Source organism: Nerophis lumbriciformis, linkage group LG03 (assembly GCF_033978685.3).
Source record: "Nerophis lumbriciformis linkage group LG03, RoL_Nlum_v2.1, whole genome shotgun sequence".
NCBI classification, from domain to species: domain Eukaryota; kingdom Metazoa; phylum Chordata; class Actinopteri; order Syngnathiformes; family Syngnathidae; genus Nerophis; species Nerophis lumbriciformis.
This window is the reverse complement of record NC_084550.2, coordinates 19542941-19560904: the sequence shown is the minus strand read 5'-3', so window position 1 is coordinate 19560904 and position 17964 is coordinate 19542941. Positions and strand designations below refer to the sequence as shown.

General features: G+C 37.5%; 1 protein-coding gene across 2 annotated transcripts in view; it reads left to right on the top strand.

Moving 5' to 3' along the window:
• Positions 1-3620: 3620 nt before the first annotated feature.
• LOC133580533 (WW domain-containing adapter protein with coiled-coil-like) overlaps positions 3621-17964 on the top strand; it is a 39091-nt gene continuing 24747 nt past the window's right edge. For both annotated transcript variants that reach the window (XM_061934867.2, XM_061934866.1), the window contains exons 1-4: positions 3621-4161; positions 4442-4475; positions 11085-11274; positions 14795-14886. In XM_061934867.2, the coding sequence (XP_061790851.1) occupies positions 4121-4161; positions 4442-4475; positions 11085-11274; positions 14795-14886 (357 nt within the window). In that variant the 5' untranslated portion in view covers positions 3621-4120. The remainder of the gene's footprint in view (positions 4162-4441; positions 4476-11084; positions 11275-14794; positions 14887-17964) is intronic.

The window sequence follows — 17964 nt, the reverse complement described above, 5'->3', positions numbered from 1 at the left end:
CACGGAAAACAACCATAAAGCTGTGAAAACTATGATGCCAAATTTACATTTACATTACATTTTGTTACATATATATATATTTTGCATTCTATTTTAGTAACTTTATTGAGTTCACAACCCCCTGGCGCTGTTTTGCACTGTTTTGGTACGGTTTTTGTACTTGTTTTGATTATTATTATTTCTTGATTATATGTAAATGTTGCATATTAATAAATAAAGGTTTATAAAATAAAAAAAATTGTATGTAAAGGCTGCATATTATAAATAAAGGTTTATAAAATAAAATAACAAATACAAAAGTAAAAAATCGTGGGCGTGTCCATACAGTAGAATAAACAGAGGCATCATACGAGCTTCCCTTTTAGCTACGTCATTCCACCCAGTGACAGTGCCGCGTAGCCCGGAAACGCTATCTCATTTTTCAAAATAAAACAAGTCGTTTCGGCCGTACACCGAAAACAACCATAAAGCTGAGAAAACTATGATGCCAAATTTATATTTACATTACATTTTGTTACATATTTATATATTTTGCATTCTATTTTAGTAACTTTATTGAGTTCACAACCCCCTGGCGCTGTTTTGCACTGTTTTGGTACGGTTTTTGTACTTGTTTTGATTATTATTATTTCTTGATTATATGTAAATGTTGCATATTAATAAATAAAGGTTTATAAAATACAACAATTGTATGTAAAGGCTGCATATTATAAATAAAGGTTTATAAAATAAAATAACAAATACAAAAATCAAAATTCGTGGGTGTGTCCATACAGTAGAATAAACAGAGGCATCATACGAGCTTCCCTTTTAGATACGTCATTTCACCCAGTGACAGTGCCGCGTAGCCCGGAAACGCTATCTCATTTTTCAAAATAAAACAAGTCGTTTCGGCTGTACACCGAAAATAACCATAAAGCTGTGAAAACTATGATGCCAAATTTACATTAACATTACATTTTGTTACATATATATATATATATATTGCATTCTATTTTAGTAACTTTATTGAGTTCACAACCCCCTGGTGCTGTTTTGCACTGTTTTGGTACGGTCTTTGTACTTGTTTTGATTATTATTATTTCTTGATTATATGTAAATGTTGCATATTAATAAATAAAGGATTATAAAATTAAAATAAAATAATATGTATACAAAGGTTGCATATTATAAATAAAGGTTTATACAATAAAAACAATACAAAAAATAAAATTAAAATTAAAATCGTGGGTGTGTCCATACAGTAGAATAAACAGAGGCATCATACGAGCTTCCCTTTTAGCTACGTCATTCTGCCCAGTGACAGTGCCGCGTAGCCCGGAAACGCTATCTCATTTTTCAAAATAAAACAAGTCGTTTCGGCTGTACACCGAAAATAACCATAAAGCTGTGAAAACTATGATGCCAAATTTACATTTACATTACATTTTGTTACATATATATATATTTTGCATTCTATTTTAGTAACTTTATTGAGTTCACAACCCCCTGGCGCTGTTTTGCACTGTTTTGGTACGGTTTTTGTACTTGTTTTGATTATTATTATTTCTTGATTATATGTAAATGTTGCATATTAATAAATAAAGGTTTATAAAATAAAAAAAATTGTATGTAAAGGCTGCATATTATAAATAAAGGTTTATAAAATAAAATAACAAATACAAAAGTAAAAAATCGTGGGCGTGTCCATACAGTAGAATAAACAGAGGCATCATACGAGCTTCCCTTTTAGCTACGTCATTCCACCCAGTGACAGTGCCGCGTAGCCCGGAAACGCTATCTCATTTTTCAAAATAAAACAAGTCGTTTCGGCCGTACACCGAAAACAACCATAAAGCTGAGAAAACTATGATGCCAAATTTATATTTACATTACATTTTGTTACATATTTATATATTTTGCATTCTATTTTAGTAACTTTATTGAGTTCACAACCCCCTGGCGCTGTTTTGCACTGTTTTGGTACGGTTTTTGTACTTGTTTTGATTATTATTATTTCTTGATTATATGTAAATGTTGCATATTAATAAATAAAGTTTTATAAAATACAACAATTGTATGTAAAGGCTGCATATTATAAATAAAGGTTTATAAAATAAAATAACAAATACAAAAATCAAAATTCGTGGGTGTGTCCATACAGTAGAATAAACAGAGGCATCATACGAGCTTCCCTTTTAGATACGTCATTTCACCCAGTGACAGTGCCGCGTAGCCCGGAAACGCTATCTCATTTTTCAAAATAAAACAAGTCGTTTCGGCTGTACACCGAAAATAACCATAAAGCTGTGAAAACTATGATGCCAAATTTACATTAACATTACATTTTGTTACATATATATATATATATTTTGCATTCTATTTTAGTAACTTTATTGAGTTCACAACCCCCTGGTGCTGTTTTGCACTGTTTTGGTACGGTCTTTGTACTTGTTTTGATTATTATTATTTCTTGATTATATGTAAATGTTGCATATTAATAAATAAAGGATTATAAAATTAAAATAAAATAATATGTATACAAAGGTTGCATATTATAAATAAAGGTTTATACAATAAAAACAATACAAAAAATAAAATTAAAATTAAAATCGTGGGTGTGTCCATACAGTAGAATAAACAGAGGCATCATACGAGCTTCCCTTTTAGCTACGTCATTCTGCCCAGTGACAGTGCCGCGTAGCCCGGAAACGCTATCTCATTTTTCAAAATAAAACAAGTCGTTTCGGCTGTACACCGAAAATAACCATAAAGCTGTGAAAACTATGATGCCAAATTTACATTTACATTACATTTTGTTACATATATATATATTTTGCTTTCTATTTTAGTAACTTTATTGAGTTCACAACCCCCTGGCGCTGTTTTGCACTGTTTTGGTACGGTTTTTGTACTTGTTTTGATTATTATTATTTCTTGACTATATGTAAATTTTGCATATTAATAAATAAAGGTTTATAAAATAAAATACAATTATGTAAAGGCTGCATATTATAAATAAAGGTTTATAAAATAAAATAACAAATACAACAACAAAAAATCGTGGGTGTGTCCATGCAGTAGAATAAACAGAGGCATCATACGAGCTTCCCTTTTAGCTACGTCATTCCACCCAGTGACAGTGCCGCGTAGCCCGGAAACGCTATCTCATTTTTCAAAATAAAACAAGTCGTTTCGGCTGTACACCGAAAACAACCATAAAGCTGTGAAAACTATAATGCCAAATTGACATTTACATTACATTTTGTTACATATATGTATATTTTGCATTCTATTTTAGTAACTTTATTGAGTTCACAACCCCCTGGCGCTGTTTTGCACTGTTTTGGTACGGTTTTTGTACTTGTTTTGATTATTATTATTTCTTGATTATATGTAAATGTTGCATATTAATGAATAAAGGATTATAAAATTAAAATTAAATAATATGCATGCAAAGGTTGCATATTATAAATAAAGGTTTATACAATAAAAACAATACAAAAATTAAAATTAAAATTAAAATCGTGGGTGTGTCCATACAGTAGAATAAACAGAGGCATCATACGAGCTTCCCTTTTAGCTACGTCATTCCGCCCAGTGACAGTGCCGCGTAGCCCGGAAACGCTATCTCATTTTTCAAAATAAAACAAGTCTTTCGGCCGTACAACGTCATCACAGCTAACTGTTTGCGAATGATTACACGTCATAGCATACGCTTTTTGGTAGTCGTTTTATGATTTATTCGAACGGCACCGACAGAATTGTAACCCCGTTTAGCGCAATGATAATTCTAATCTGAAAAGAAACAAACGGAACTCGCTTCAGCCAAACATCGTGGATTTTCGCCTTCTTCGTTTCCTCCCGTCACCGCTGCTCGCCTTCTGCCTGAGCGACGTCGGCCGAGCGAACCTAGCTTTCACCGCGTCTAACATTCCAAATGATGCTGGCAGCGTGGTTTTAAGTCCACGCCGCCCGTTATGTCGCGCTGGTTGTAAGATTGTTGTTCGCTCGGGAGAAAGTGAAGTCCGGGCAGCTTGGAGGAGGAGGAGAAAAAAGAAAAAAAAGAAAGAGCAGTCAGGAGGCCATAAGTTCCCCTCTCGCTAACACATAAATACACGCACACATCACCACGGCCTTGATGGTGATGTATGCAAGGAAACCAGCAAGAGTCAGTGATGGGTAAATGAAGCACCGCTGTCAACATTTTAACACTTCAAATACATTTGAACACAAGTCCGGTTTTCTGTTAGCAGTTAGCTGCTAAATGCTAACAAGTTGCTAACAATGCTAACATTTTTTTTTAATATACTGTTAGCTAAACGTCAACAGCGCTAAACTTCTCGTCACGAAACATTCAGCAACAATTGTTAAGAATGAAGACGTGTATTTTGTTTTATTGCTAAATAATTTTATTTACGTACTGCTTGGTCATCTTTGACAATGTGTTTCTTCTACGTAGGTGCACCGACAGAAGGGATTCACAATCCTATCAGGTATTCTTTTTACTTTATTTCCCCCTTCCAACTTAATTATATGGTTTTTATACTCCCAACTATCTCTTAGAATAGAATAGAATGCCTTTTATTGTCACTATACACAGGTACAATGAGATAAAAACAGTGTGAGAGTCTACAAATATGCAAAACATAGAAATAAAAATAGTGCAAAAGGAGGTAAGGTGCACAGTCCGGTCCTGAGAACGAATATTCAGATTGTGTTGTTTACAGGAATAAATATTATACTATATACATATATATATATATATAGGGCTGTGTATGCCTTTTTTTGTCACTATACACAGGTACAATGAGATAAAAACAGTGCGAGAGTCTACAAATATGCAAAACATAGAAATAAACATAGTGCAAAAGGAGGTAAGGTGCACAGTCCGGTCCTGAGAACGAATGTTCAGAATGTGTTGTTTACAAGATTAAATATATTATATACATATATATAGGGCTGTGTATGCCTTTTATTGTCACTATACACAGGTACAATGAGATTAACTCAGTGCGAGAGTCTACAAATATGCAAAACATAGGAAGAAAAATAGTGCAAAAGGAGGTAAGGTGCACAGTCCGGTCCTGAGAATGAGTGTTCAGAATGTGTTGTTTACAAGAATAAATAGTATACTATATATATATATATATGTATATATATATATATATACACACACGTACAATGAGGTTAAATTAGTGCGACAGTCTACAAATATGAAAAACATAGGAAGAAAAATAGTGCAAAAGGAGGTAAGGTGCACAGTCCGGTCCTGAGAATGAGTGTTCAGAATGTGTTTACAAAAATAAATAGTATACTATATATATATATATATATATATATATATATATATATATATATATATATATATTTATGGCTGTGTATGCCTTTTTTTGTCACTATACACAGGCACAATGAGATAAAAACAGTGCGAGAGTCTACAAATATGCAAAACATAGGAAGAAAATAAATAAAAATAGTGCAAAAGGAGGTAAGGTGCACAGTCCGGTCCTGAGAACGAATGTTAAGAATGTGTTTACAGGAATAAATAGTATACTATATACATATATATAAGGCTGTGTATGCCTTTTTTTGTCACTATACACAGGCACAATGAGATAAAAACAGTGCGAGAGTCTACAAATATGCAAAACATAGGAAGAAAAGAAAGAAAAATAGTGCAAAAGGAGGTAAGGTGCACAGTCCGGTCCTGAGAACGAATGTTCAGAATGTGTTGTTTACAGGAATAAATATTATACTATATACATTAAAGATGTCCGATAATGCCTTTTTTGCCGATATCCGATATTCTGATATGGTCCAACTCTTAATTACCGATTCCGATATCAAGCGATACCGATATATACAGTCGTGGAATTAACACATTATTATGCCTAATTTTGTTGTGATGCCCCGCTGGATGCATTAAACAATGTAACAAGGTTTTCCAAAATAAGTCAACTCAAGTTATGGAAAAAAAATGCCAACATGGCACTGCCATATTCATTATTGAAGTCACAAAGTGCATTCTTTTTTTTTAACACGCCTCAAAACAGCAGCTTGGAATTTGGGACATGCTCTCCCTGAGAGAGCATGAGGAGGTTGAGGTGGGCGGGGGGGTGTATATTGTAGCGGCCCGGAAGAGTTAGTGCTGCATGGGGTTCTGGGTATTTGTTCTGTTGTGTTTATGTTGTCTTACGGTGCGGATGTTCTCCCGAAATGTGTTTGTCATTCTTGTTTGGTGTGTGTTCACAGTGTGGCGCATATTTGTAACAGTGTTAACGTTTATACGGCCACCCTCAGTGTGACCTGTATGGCTGTTGACCAAGTATGCTTGCATTCACTGGTGTGTGTGAAAAGCCATAGATATTATGTGATTGGGCCGGCACGCAAAGGCATTGCCTTAAGGCACGCCCCCAATATTGTTGTCTTGGTGGAAATCGGGAGAATGGTTGCACCCAGAGATTTTCGGGAGGGGCACTGAAATTCGGGAGTCTCCCGGGAAAATCGGAATGGTTGGCAAGTATGACTGGGAGACGCAACTGCTTTGTACTTCTCTCTACGTCCGTGTACCACTCCTTACAGTGGTGTTTTAAAAAGTCATACATTTCACTTTCTGAAACCGATACCGATCATTTCCGATATTACATTTTAAAGCATTTATTGGCCGATAATATCGGCAGGCCGATATTATCGGACATCTCTAATAAACGTATATAGGGCTGTGTATGCCTTTTATTGTCACTCCACACAGATACAATGAGGTTAAATCAGTGCGACGGTCTACAAATATGAAAAACATAGGAAGAAAAGAAAGAAAAATAGTGCAAAAGGAGGTAAGGTGCACAGTCCGGTCCTGAGAACGAGTGTTCAGAATGTGTTTACAGTAAGGGTGTAACGGTACACAAAAATTTCGGTTCGGTACGTACCTCGGTTTAGAGGTCACGGTTCGGTTCATTTTCGGTACAGTAAGAAAACAACAAAATATACATTTTTTGGTTGTTTATTTACCAAAATGTGTAAACAATGGCTTTATCCTTTTAACATTGCTTTAAAATAGCTCTGTGTGTGATGGATGTGAGCCACCGCTAGGCTGATCAGTGCAACAGCAGGCAGTCATGAATGCTAAGCATAACAATAACATACATGTACACACAGAGTCGATTGTTCAATGCGTTCTCTTTATTTGTACATTGTAGATTATCACTGAAGGCATCAATACTATGACGCCTGTGAAGTGAAAACCATTTCAGGTGACTACCTCTTGAAGCTCATTGAGAGAATGCCGAGAGTGTGCAAAGCAGTAATCAGAGCAAAGGGTGGCAATTTTGAAGAAACTAGAATATAAAACATGTTTTCAGTTATTTCACCTTTTTTTGTTAAGTATATAACTCGCTGGAATATAAAGACAATATAACATGCATCCATAAACGTGGATGCATATGCAAAAGTGCAATATATTTATCTGTACAGTAAATCTATTTATAGCTGCACCTTATTGCTCTTTTATCCTGCTCTACAACGATCTAATGCAACAAAATGTTGTTCTTATCTGTACTGTAAAGTTCAAATTTGAATGACAATAAAAGGAAGTCTAAGTCTCTAAGTCTAACTCCACATGTGTTCATTCATAGTTTTGATGCCTTCAGTGACAGTCTACAATGTAAATAGTCATGAAAATAAAGAAAACGCATTGAATGAGAAGGTGTGTCCAAACTTTTGGCCTGTACTGTATATAAAATAAAGACGTCAATAATCGGTTTTTAACTGAATCGTAGCTCCTGAATCGTAATCGAATCGTGAGGCGCCCAAAATTCCCACCTCTAGTAAGTGCTATAAATTGGAAATGGGTAGAATTAAATAAGCTTGACTTCTTCCTACCCCTTTTCGGACATGTTGTAAAGAGGAATGAGAATCAAAAAATTATGTAATGCTCGAAATAAACCAGCCAACCTAACTACCGTATTTTTCGGAGTATAAGTCGCACCGGAGTATAACTCGCACCTGCCGAAAATGCATAATAAAGAAGGAAAAAAACATACAAGTCACCCTGGAGCCCGGCCAAACTATGAAAAAAACTGCGACTTATAGTCCGAAAAATACGGTATTAATCTCACTCATTAATATTTGTGAACACATTTGATTTGAATGGTAATAGGTATGTGTGTAACATTAGAAAATGGATTTACATCCAACCAATATTATCAGACAGGTCTTTTAAAGACGATTCCAGTAGTGTAAGTATCATTTTCCTGTGATAAATATTAAGTGTTATGGTGGAAATGCACCAAATTATGGTCAACTTCTTCAATACAAAGTCAATGGGGCTCAAGATTTTAAGTGTGATCTTGTTAAAAATGCGGTAACTTTCCTAAAGACGTCATATTATTCTACATTTCAAACACTTCCTTGTGGTCTACATAACATGTAATGGTGGTTCTTTGGTCAAAATGTTGCATAGATTATGTTTTACAGATCATTTTCAAGCCGCTTTCTGACAGTCTTCTGGTGCGGTAAAAGTCAGAATTTACAAGTTCCTAATCGGAATTTCAACTGGAAGACCCCTTGGTCGGATTTCCGACTTAGAAAGTCCGAGCATTTGGCTTAAAAAATGGCTGCTCTTGGTATAAACAACAATATTTGCTTCTATAATACATGTTTTCAGCACTTTTGTCACACTAAATCAGCCATAAACGATCTATTGTTGAACGTTTCCATATGGTAACGTTACTGTAGCTACATTTATTACGTGCTATACATACATTCTACATTGTGAGCAATAGCATCTGTGTTTTCTCTTTAAGGTTGCGAAACAGTGCATATGTTCACATAAGTTGTTAATGTGCAAAAATAGCTTTTGTGGATGTGGCCGTCTTGATTCCCGACCTCCTAACTGGAATGCTCTCAACTCGGCAGTGACGTCATTCCAAGCTCCGATTTCCAACTTCCGAGGTAGATGGAACGCACCATCAATTACGCGGCTCGACTTTGGCAGCGTCTTCTCCCCGCCATCGTTGTCGTAGGGTTTTGGCGCTTCCATAGCGAGTTTACTCACGGTTTAAGTTCGAGCTGTACGCTATTTGGTATTGGAAATGGCAACAGTGGCGGATGCACGTGCACGTACGAGCCAGTCTGCCCCACAACAAGAGGATGGAGAAAAAGAAGGACCCTATTATTGACTATGATGGCGGACCCGCGCAAAGCCCTTTGGGTAAATTTGTACCATATATGGATAATCCCTTGGCGTCACTAATGGTAAAAACGTCACTAATGGGGCAAATTTCGAAGGGCTCGTTTCCAAGAAGTATGAAGGAAGCCAAGATTGTTTTATAAATATTTTCACAATGCCTCAAAAGTTTCATTGCACATTTTCAGGACTTATTCACATTCCAAATACACAACAGCAGGTACCAATAGGTAATAAAAGTCGATTTTGCAAAATAGAGAGAGCCCCATTTTAAAGAACATTTTAAAATTTGATTGATTTACATGAAACCAGTATTATCAGGCGGGTCTTGTAAAGACGATTCCAGTAGTGTTAAGTATAATTTTCCTGTGATAAATATTGATTGGCAACACTAAATTGGCCCTAGTGTGTGAATGTGAGTGTGCATGTTGTCTATCTGTGTTGGCACTGTGATGAGGTGGCGACTTGCCCAGGGTGTACCCCGCCTTCCGCCCGATTGTAGCTGAGATAGGCTCCAGCACCCCCCGCGACCCCGAAGGGAATAAGCGGTAGAAAATGGATGGATAAATATTAAGAAAGATATGGTGGAAATGCACCAAAGTATGGTCAGCTTCTTCAATACAAAGTAAATGGGGCTCATTGTGTTAGATGTGACCTTTCCTGATAAATATGTCATATTTTTCTTAATATTTACCCTATTTTAAAAGGTTGGAATCATTGGAAAGGAAAGAAAAGCAAAAAAAGAGGTTTCACAGTTACGGTGTATTTGTAAATGATTCATGAAATTAGCTTTGGTAGTGATGGAAAATTTGAGTAAACATGGCTGGATGGACTCGACTTGTGAGTAACATATAAAAAAAATCATTGTGCGAATCCTTCCATTTTCTACCGCTTATTCCCTTTGGGGTCGCGGGGGGCGCTGGAGCCTATCTCAGCTACAATCGGGCGGAAGGCGGGGTACACCCTGGACAAGTCGCCACCTCATCGCAGGGCCAACACAGATAGACAGACAACATTCACACTCACATTCACACACTAGGGCCAATTTAGTGTTGCCAATCAACCTATCCCCAGGTGCATGTTTTTGGAAGTGGGAGGAAGCCGGAGTACCCGGAGGGAACCCACGCAGTCACGGGGAGAACATGCAAACTCCACACAGAAAGATCCCGAGCCCGGGATTGAACCCAAGACTACTCAGGACCTTCGTATTGTGAGGCAGATGCACTAACCCCTCTACCACCGTGCTGTCCATCATTGTGCGAATCGATTATTTTAAAATATATTTGGCAGACTCCCAGATAAATGCACAATTTATATTATAATAAGTTAAAGTACCAATGATTGTCACACACACACTAGGTGTGGTGAAATTTGTCCTCTGCATTTGACCCATCCCCTTGATCACCCCCTGGGAGGTGAGGGGAGCAGTGGGCAGCAGCGGTGCAGCGCCCGGGAATCATTTTTGGTGATTTAACCCCCAATTCCAACCCTTGATGCTGAGTGCCAAGCAGGGAGGTAATGGATCCCATTTTTATAGTCTTTGGTATGCCTCGGCCGGGGTTTGAACTCACAACCTACCGATCTCAGGGCGGACACTCTAACCACTAGGCCACTGAGTAGGATTCCAATGAACATTTTACTAACCAGAGATGTTTTGCAGAGGAGTTTTGTTGCGTAAACTTGCCAAATTTTGTTAGAGCTTTGTGGTGAACTGTGAAAACAAGGCTTCGGTTGCTACTCTGATTGCACGACGAGTGACCACTGCGTATATCCAGCGAGCGGCAAATACACACATACCTACTATTAGTACAGCAATCCCAGTTAACATGGCGAAGTACATCCTCTTTTTCACCCCTTACTAAACAATACACATCAGACCGCCAACATAATGTATTTACGCCATATTTCTGCTTTCCAGACCCACAAATCTCAGCCAAAGAGCCAGTCCAGCAGCCTTCACCGTTACGACAAGGTGCGGGATGGCTCGTCCGAGTCGACGCCCCCTAATAAGATGCTGCGGCGCTCAGATGAGAGTCCTGTCAACAGGCACGTTGACAGCGCAGGACACGGCAAGGCAAAAATCTCCCACACGGTTCGGGCCAAAAATGGTAAGTCAGAACTTTGGAGTGTCGCACACGTGATTGGTCTGCAGACAGAATACAACATCCCGTTGGCGTCGGGTAAACAAATGTCTTGTTTGTGACCATAGAGTTCCAAATGCAAACATTTTAATTTCCCGCGTTCTATGTTGAGATGCAATATGTATAGTTAATGTTTGTAATGTATGAAAGAACAAAGAGGTCAATATCATTTCCTTGTCACCATGTAAAAGAAGTTGAGTTGCAACTAACTCGTGATAAGATAACAATAGTAACACAATGCAGATATTGTTATACAAAGTATTACATTATCTATGTCAGTGTTTTTCAACCACTGTGTGCCGCGAGATACAGTCTGGTTTCACCTATTTGGGTTAAAAATATTTTTTGCAAACCAGTAATTATAGTCTGCAAATGATGTGTTGTTGTTGAGTGTCGGTGCTGTCTAGAGCTCGGCAGAGTAACCGTGTAATACTCTTCCATATCAGTAGGTGGCAGCCGGTAGCTAATTGCTTTGTAGATGTTGGAAACAGCGGGAGGCAGTGTGCAGGTAAAAAGGTGTCTAATGCTTAAACCAAAAATAAACAAAAGGTGAGTGCCCCTAAGAAAAGGCATTGAAGCTTAGGGAAGGCTATGCAGAACGAAACTAAAACTGAACTGGCTCCATAGTAAACAAAAACAGAATGCTGGACGACAGCAAAGACTTACTGTGGAGCAAAGACCGCGTCCACAAAGTACATTCCAACATGACATGACAATCAACAATGTCCCCACAAAGAAGGATAAAAACAACTGAAATATTTTTGATTGCTAAAACAAAGTAGATAAGGGAAATATCGCTCAAAGGAAGACAGGAAACTGCTACAGGAAAATACTAATAAAAGAGAAAAATCCACCAAAATAGGAGCGCAAGACAAGAACTAAAACACTACACACAGGAAAACAGCAAAAAACTCCAAATAAGTCAGGGGGTGATGTGACAGGTGGTGACAGCACACCTACTTTGAGACAAGAGCTATAGTGATGCATGCTTGGTTATGGTTTAAAGTCATATCCAACAATTGCCACGACGACTTTCTACTGTCAACTGAGTTTAGTTTTTTAATGATTTCTGCTGGTGGTGTGCCTCCGCATTTTTTCAACGCAAAAAATGTGCCTAGGCTCAAAAAAGGTTGAAAAACACTGATCTATGTAACTGACAAAGCAAACATTTCTAGAAATTGTGTTCTTGCAAAAAATATTTGATAAACTACAGGGGGGGGCGATATATTCTCCGACGGCTGATTGGAACATGGCTGATTCTTAATAAATGGACAAATGTCCAAATATCGATTATTTATGTACAGTACAGGCCAAAAGTTTGGACACACCTTCTCATTTCAATGTGTTTCCTTTATTTTCATGACTATTTACATTGTAGATTGTCACTGAAGACATCAAAACTATGACACCTGTGAAGTGAAAACCATTTCAGGTGACTACCTCTTGAAGCTCATGGAAAAAATGCCAAGAGTGTGCAAAGCAGTAATCAAAGCAAAGGGTGGCTATTTTGAAGAAACTAGAATATAATACATGTTTTCAGGTATTTCATGTTTTTTGTTAAGTACATAACTCCACATGTGTTCATTCATAGTTTTGATGCCTTCAGTGACAAGCTACAATGTAAATAGTCATGAAAATAAAGAAAACACATTGCATTAGGTGTGTCCAAACTTTTGGCCTGTACTGTATATATTATATTATATATATATTATGTACTGTTAAATATGTACTTCATATAAATTTATTTATATAAATAAAATATTTATAATATGTATATAGATACATATATATGTGTATGTATATATGTGTGTGTATATATATCTAATCCAAAAAATGTAAATGACGCAATACCTCATACATATATATTATTGATGATCAAATAAAATACATTTATAATATATAAAACAATGCAATATAATAATTAAAGATGCATACGTAATTGATTTATAATCAAATTGTAGCCTTAAATCGTAATGGATTCGTAAAGTGCCCAAAGATTCCCACCTCAAAAGCACAGCGTTTCAACAGGTTGTTTCATGAAATGCTGACGTCCCATTTTTTTTATCAGCAAAAAAAAATCACTTTCACCTTTAAATAATCGATAGCAAAATAAAATGTCTAAAGAAAGACAGTTATCAATATACTGTCCTTATATTCATTCATAGTTTAATGGTCTCATTGCATTAGTTTAGCACAATTCTAAGTTTTCATGGTTGGCTTTCTTCTCAAAACATACTTTAAACATTTAAGGTTGGTGCTACTGGGTTTATTAAAACAATGCAACAACTCAATTTTTCCACAGTATTTTCACAATTGGTTTTAAAAATCATTAAAGAGCAACTGCTCATTCCTGGCCAGCAATACAATCATTATGTAATGTTAGTGTTGCCATACTGTGATAACAAAAAAACAATGACAATAAATATAATGTTTTAATGTATAAATAATTACGGTACACTAATTACAATCAGTTCAAGGGGAAATTAATTTTACAGTCTGCTGTATAAAATGTTGCATACCATAAAAGTCAAAAGTGTACATACACTTGTAAAGAACACAATGTCATGGCTGTCTTGAGTTTCCAATCATTTCTACAACTCTTATTTTTGTGTGATAGAGTGATTGGAGCACATACTTGTTGGTCACAAAAAACATTCATGAAGTTTGGTTCTTTTATGGATTTATTATGGGTCTACTGAAAATGTGAGCAAATGTGCTGGGTCAAAAGTATACATACAGCAATGTTAATATTTGCTTACATGTCCCTTGGCAAGTTTCACTGCAATAAGGTGCTTTTGGTAGCCATCCTGCTGCTTGAATTGTTGACCACTCCTCTTGACAAAATTGGTGCAGTTCAGCTAAATGTGTTGGTTTTCTGACATGGACTTGTTTCTTCAGCATTGTCCACACGTTTAAGTCAGGACAATTGGAAGGCCATTCTAAAACCTTCATTCTAGCCTGATTTAGCCATTCTTTTACCACTTTTGACATGTGTTTGAGGTCATTGTCTTGTTGGAACACCCAACTGCGCTCAAGACCCAACCTCCGGTCTGATGAGTTTAGGTTGTCCTGAAGAATTTGGAGGTAATCCTCCTTTTTCATTGTCCCATTTACTCTCTGTAAAGCACCAGTTCCATTGGCAACAAAACAGGCCCAGAACATAATACTACCACCACCGCGCTTGTAGGGATGGTGTTCCTGGGATTAAAGGCCTCACCTTTTTTCCTTTAAACATATTGCTGGGTATTGTGGCCAAACAGCTCCATTTTTGTTTAATCTGATCACAGAACTTTCCTCCAGAAGTTCTTATCTTTGTCCATGTGATGTCAGACTTTTGACCACGACTGTAACTTAACCACATTAACAAAAGTTTGCAAGCTAGTTTATTTGTTCTTTTAACTTGTATGATGTGATTAAAAACTTTGTGGAAATGTCCACCTTGAATTACTTCATGAAAAATATGATGAGACATGTCATTTGTTTTTAGGGACCAGTGACTCTCCTCATGAGAACGCTCAGAACAACAGCGCCCACCATGGTGCCGACTCGCATTCAGCTCAGAGCAAGCCTGCGGAACGAGTAAGAGGGTGTTTGGCGTTGATTGAAAACCTTTCCTATAGGGCTGGGCGATTATATGATCATGATCGTTGATCGCGATTAACTTGAGTTCGATCACGGTGATCAGCTGTTAGCATATTTCCTCGATCAAACATGGCGCAGCTGTCTGTTAGAAGTTACCGCAGTAGTAAGCAGTAGGGAAGCAACAATGCTTCGTACAATCCACCTTTACTGATCGTGATCGTGTGTGTGTTTGTGTACGTTTGCGTGTTTTTGTGAACGTGTTTGTGTCCGTGTCTGCGCGACCTCCCGTTACGCCGCGCAAAAATTAGTCTCGTGACAACGTAATTAATGTTCAATCAGCGTTGTACCTCTTCCCCTTACACAGCTGGAAGTGCAGCCCAGAATAACAAAATAAAGAAATGTGACAAACACGAGCGTAGAAGTTGAAAGAGCATTTAGAAGGAGCAGCGGCTTTAGTGGCACCCTTTACTTTCACTATCTGCTGCAGCGTACTAGTAATCCTGCCCTGAATACGGACCTGCAGGCACTAACAGGAGTCGGGACTAATAAAAACACACCCACTAGTTTAATCAGAATAAAGCATTTTTATATCTAAATGTCAGAGTTTTTGTTTGTGTCTGCAAAGGTTAAACTACTCTGATATAACATGTACTAAAAAAAACTCTGAAGACAGACACTTTGTGTTCAAATCTTTTTGAGTTTGTGCATAAGAAAACATTTTATTTCCTGAAATAATCATTAAACATGTTTTATGCATTGGTACACATTATTTTACAGTACTGTATTTTCAGGACTATAAGGCGCACTTACATTTTTTATTTTTTTTCTCAAAACGACTGTGTGCCTTATAACCGCCTAATGTAAGGAATAAGTTTAGTTGAGCTTACCCACTTCGAAGCAATTTTATTTGGTACATGGTGTAATAAGTGTGACCAGTAGATGGCAGTCAAACATAAGAGGTACGTGTAGGCTGTACCGTTTGATGTGCTTCATCATTCGAGTATTATGGTGTGTGTATAAGGTAAGACGTATTATCTGATGTTTTGTTTCGCAATATTATGCAGAAGCAACTTTTCTTACCTTCTGGTACCTGCTGATCTGTATTTGGGATCTGCATGAATCCTGAAAAATTGCGCATGTCCGACTTTGTAGTCCGTGGTGACAACGTAGTCGATAGCTTCTTCTTTTTCCTCTATCTTGTTATGGGACATTCACCCTCCGCTGTTGCCATTTCTAATATAAAGTAGTGTAAAGTTCTTACTTATATCTGTCAGTAAACTCGCCATGAAAGCGCTAAAACATACCGGTGTAGTGAGTTTACATTATTCACCCAAGGAACTTAAGTTATTAGAGAGTTCCGGTCGGACGTTTTTTCACGGGACACATTTCCGGTGTTGTTTCCGGATGAGGATATGCTGCTCCGTTATTGTTTTAAGTAAAGTCTGAATGTCATTAAAACAGTTAGCTCCATCTTTTGACACTTCTTCCACTCCCGTTCTTGCACGCTACACCGCTACAACAAAGATGACGGTGAGAAGACGCTGTCGAAGGTGAGCCACGTAAATAAAACCGCCGACAAAACGGCGCATCCGGAAGCGATTGTCAGAAAGCGGTTTGAAGATGATCTGTAAAACATCATCTGTACAGTATTTTGACCAAAGAACCACCATCACATGTTATGTAGACCACAAGGAAGTCTTTTACATTTAGAAAAAAAATCATAATAATATGACTTCTTTAATGCGCCATTTAATCCGGTGCGCCTCATATATGAAAAAAGATACAAAATAGACCATTGATAATCCAGTGTGCCCTATGGTCCGGAAAACATGGTACCGTATTTTCCGCACCATAAGGCGCCCTGGGTTAAAAGCCACGCCTTCAATGAACGGCATATTTCAAAACTTTGTCCACCTATAAGCCGCCCGGTGTTGTAAGCCGCATCTAACTGCGCTAAAGGAATGTCAAAAAAAACAGTCAGAGGTCAGTCAAACTTTAATAATATATTAAAAACCAGCGTTCTAACAACTCTGTTCACTCCCAAAATGTACGCAAATGTGCAATCACAAACATAGTAAAATTCAAAATAGTGCAGAGCAATAGCAACATAATGTTGCTCGAACGTTAATGTCACAACACACAAAATAAACATAACGCTCACTTTCTGAAGTTATTCTTCATTCATAAATCCCTCGAATTATTCTCCTTCGTTGTCCGAATTGAAAAGTTGGGCGAATGTGGGATCCAAAATGTCGTCTGGCGCTGTCTCCCTGCCTCCCTGTCTTGGTGAACGTCACGTGTGTTCGCCTTCTGTCATCCACTGTTCCCACGCAGTTAGCAGTCTAGCTTCGAATGCCCTGTTGACACCAATATCTAGCGGCTGGAGGTCTTTTGTCAATCCACCCGGAATGACGGCGAGTATTGAATTAAGCGCGTAAGCGTGTCTCTTAATGTGATGTTATGAGCTAGCAAATATAACAACTACACTACCCAGCATGCAACGATAGTGACGAGCATGCGCGGTAGCCCTGAGAAGCGTTGTTGTATGCTGGGAGTTAGAATGTGGTTATGAGCACGCTGTGAGTAAACGTTGAGAACTCAGTTAACACGCCTCGTCTGCATTATTTATAATTAGACAGACAACACACTTAATAGGAGCCATTTTGGGGTCTTTACATAAACACACAAATGGAAATGAAACGTCACATATCCCAGCATGCACCGCGCGCTTCTTCTCCGGGGAAAAAAGATGGCGGCTGTTTACCGAAGTTGCGAGACCGAAACTTTATGAAAATGAATCTTAATATTTATCCATATATAAAGCGCACCGGGTTATAAGGCGCACTGTCAGCTTTTGAGAAAATTTGTGGTTTTTAGGTGCGCCTTATAGTGCGGAAAATACGGTACTCAAATTCAAACTGCTTTTCATTGTCATTTTATTCAATATATGCTACAGTATTTGAGTTTTAAAAACTCCACGATCTCGGTCCCCACTTGTTTGCCAAAGCACTGGTGAGAAGCACTGATGTATACAACTAATTAAAGAGTACAAATAATAATTTGTCATTTGAAAGT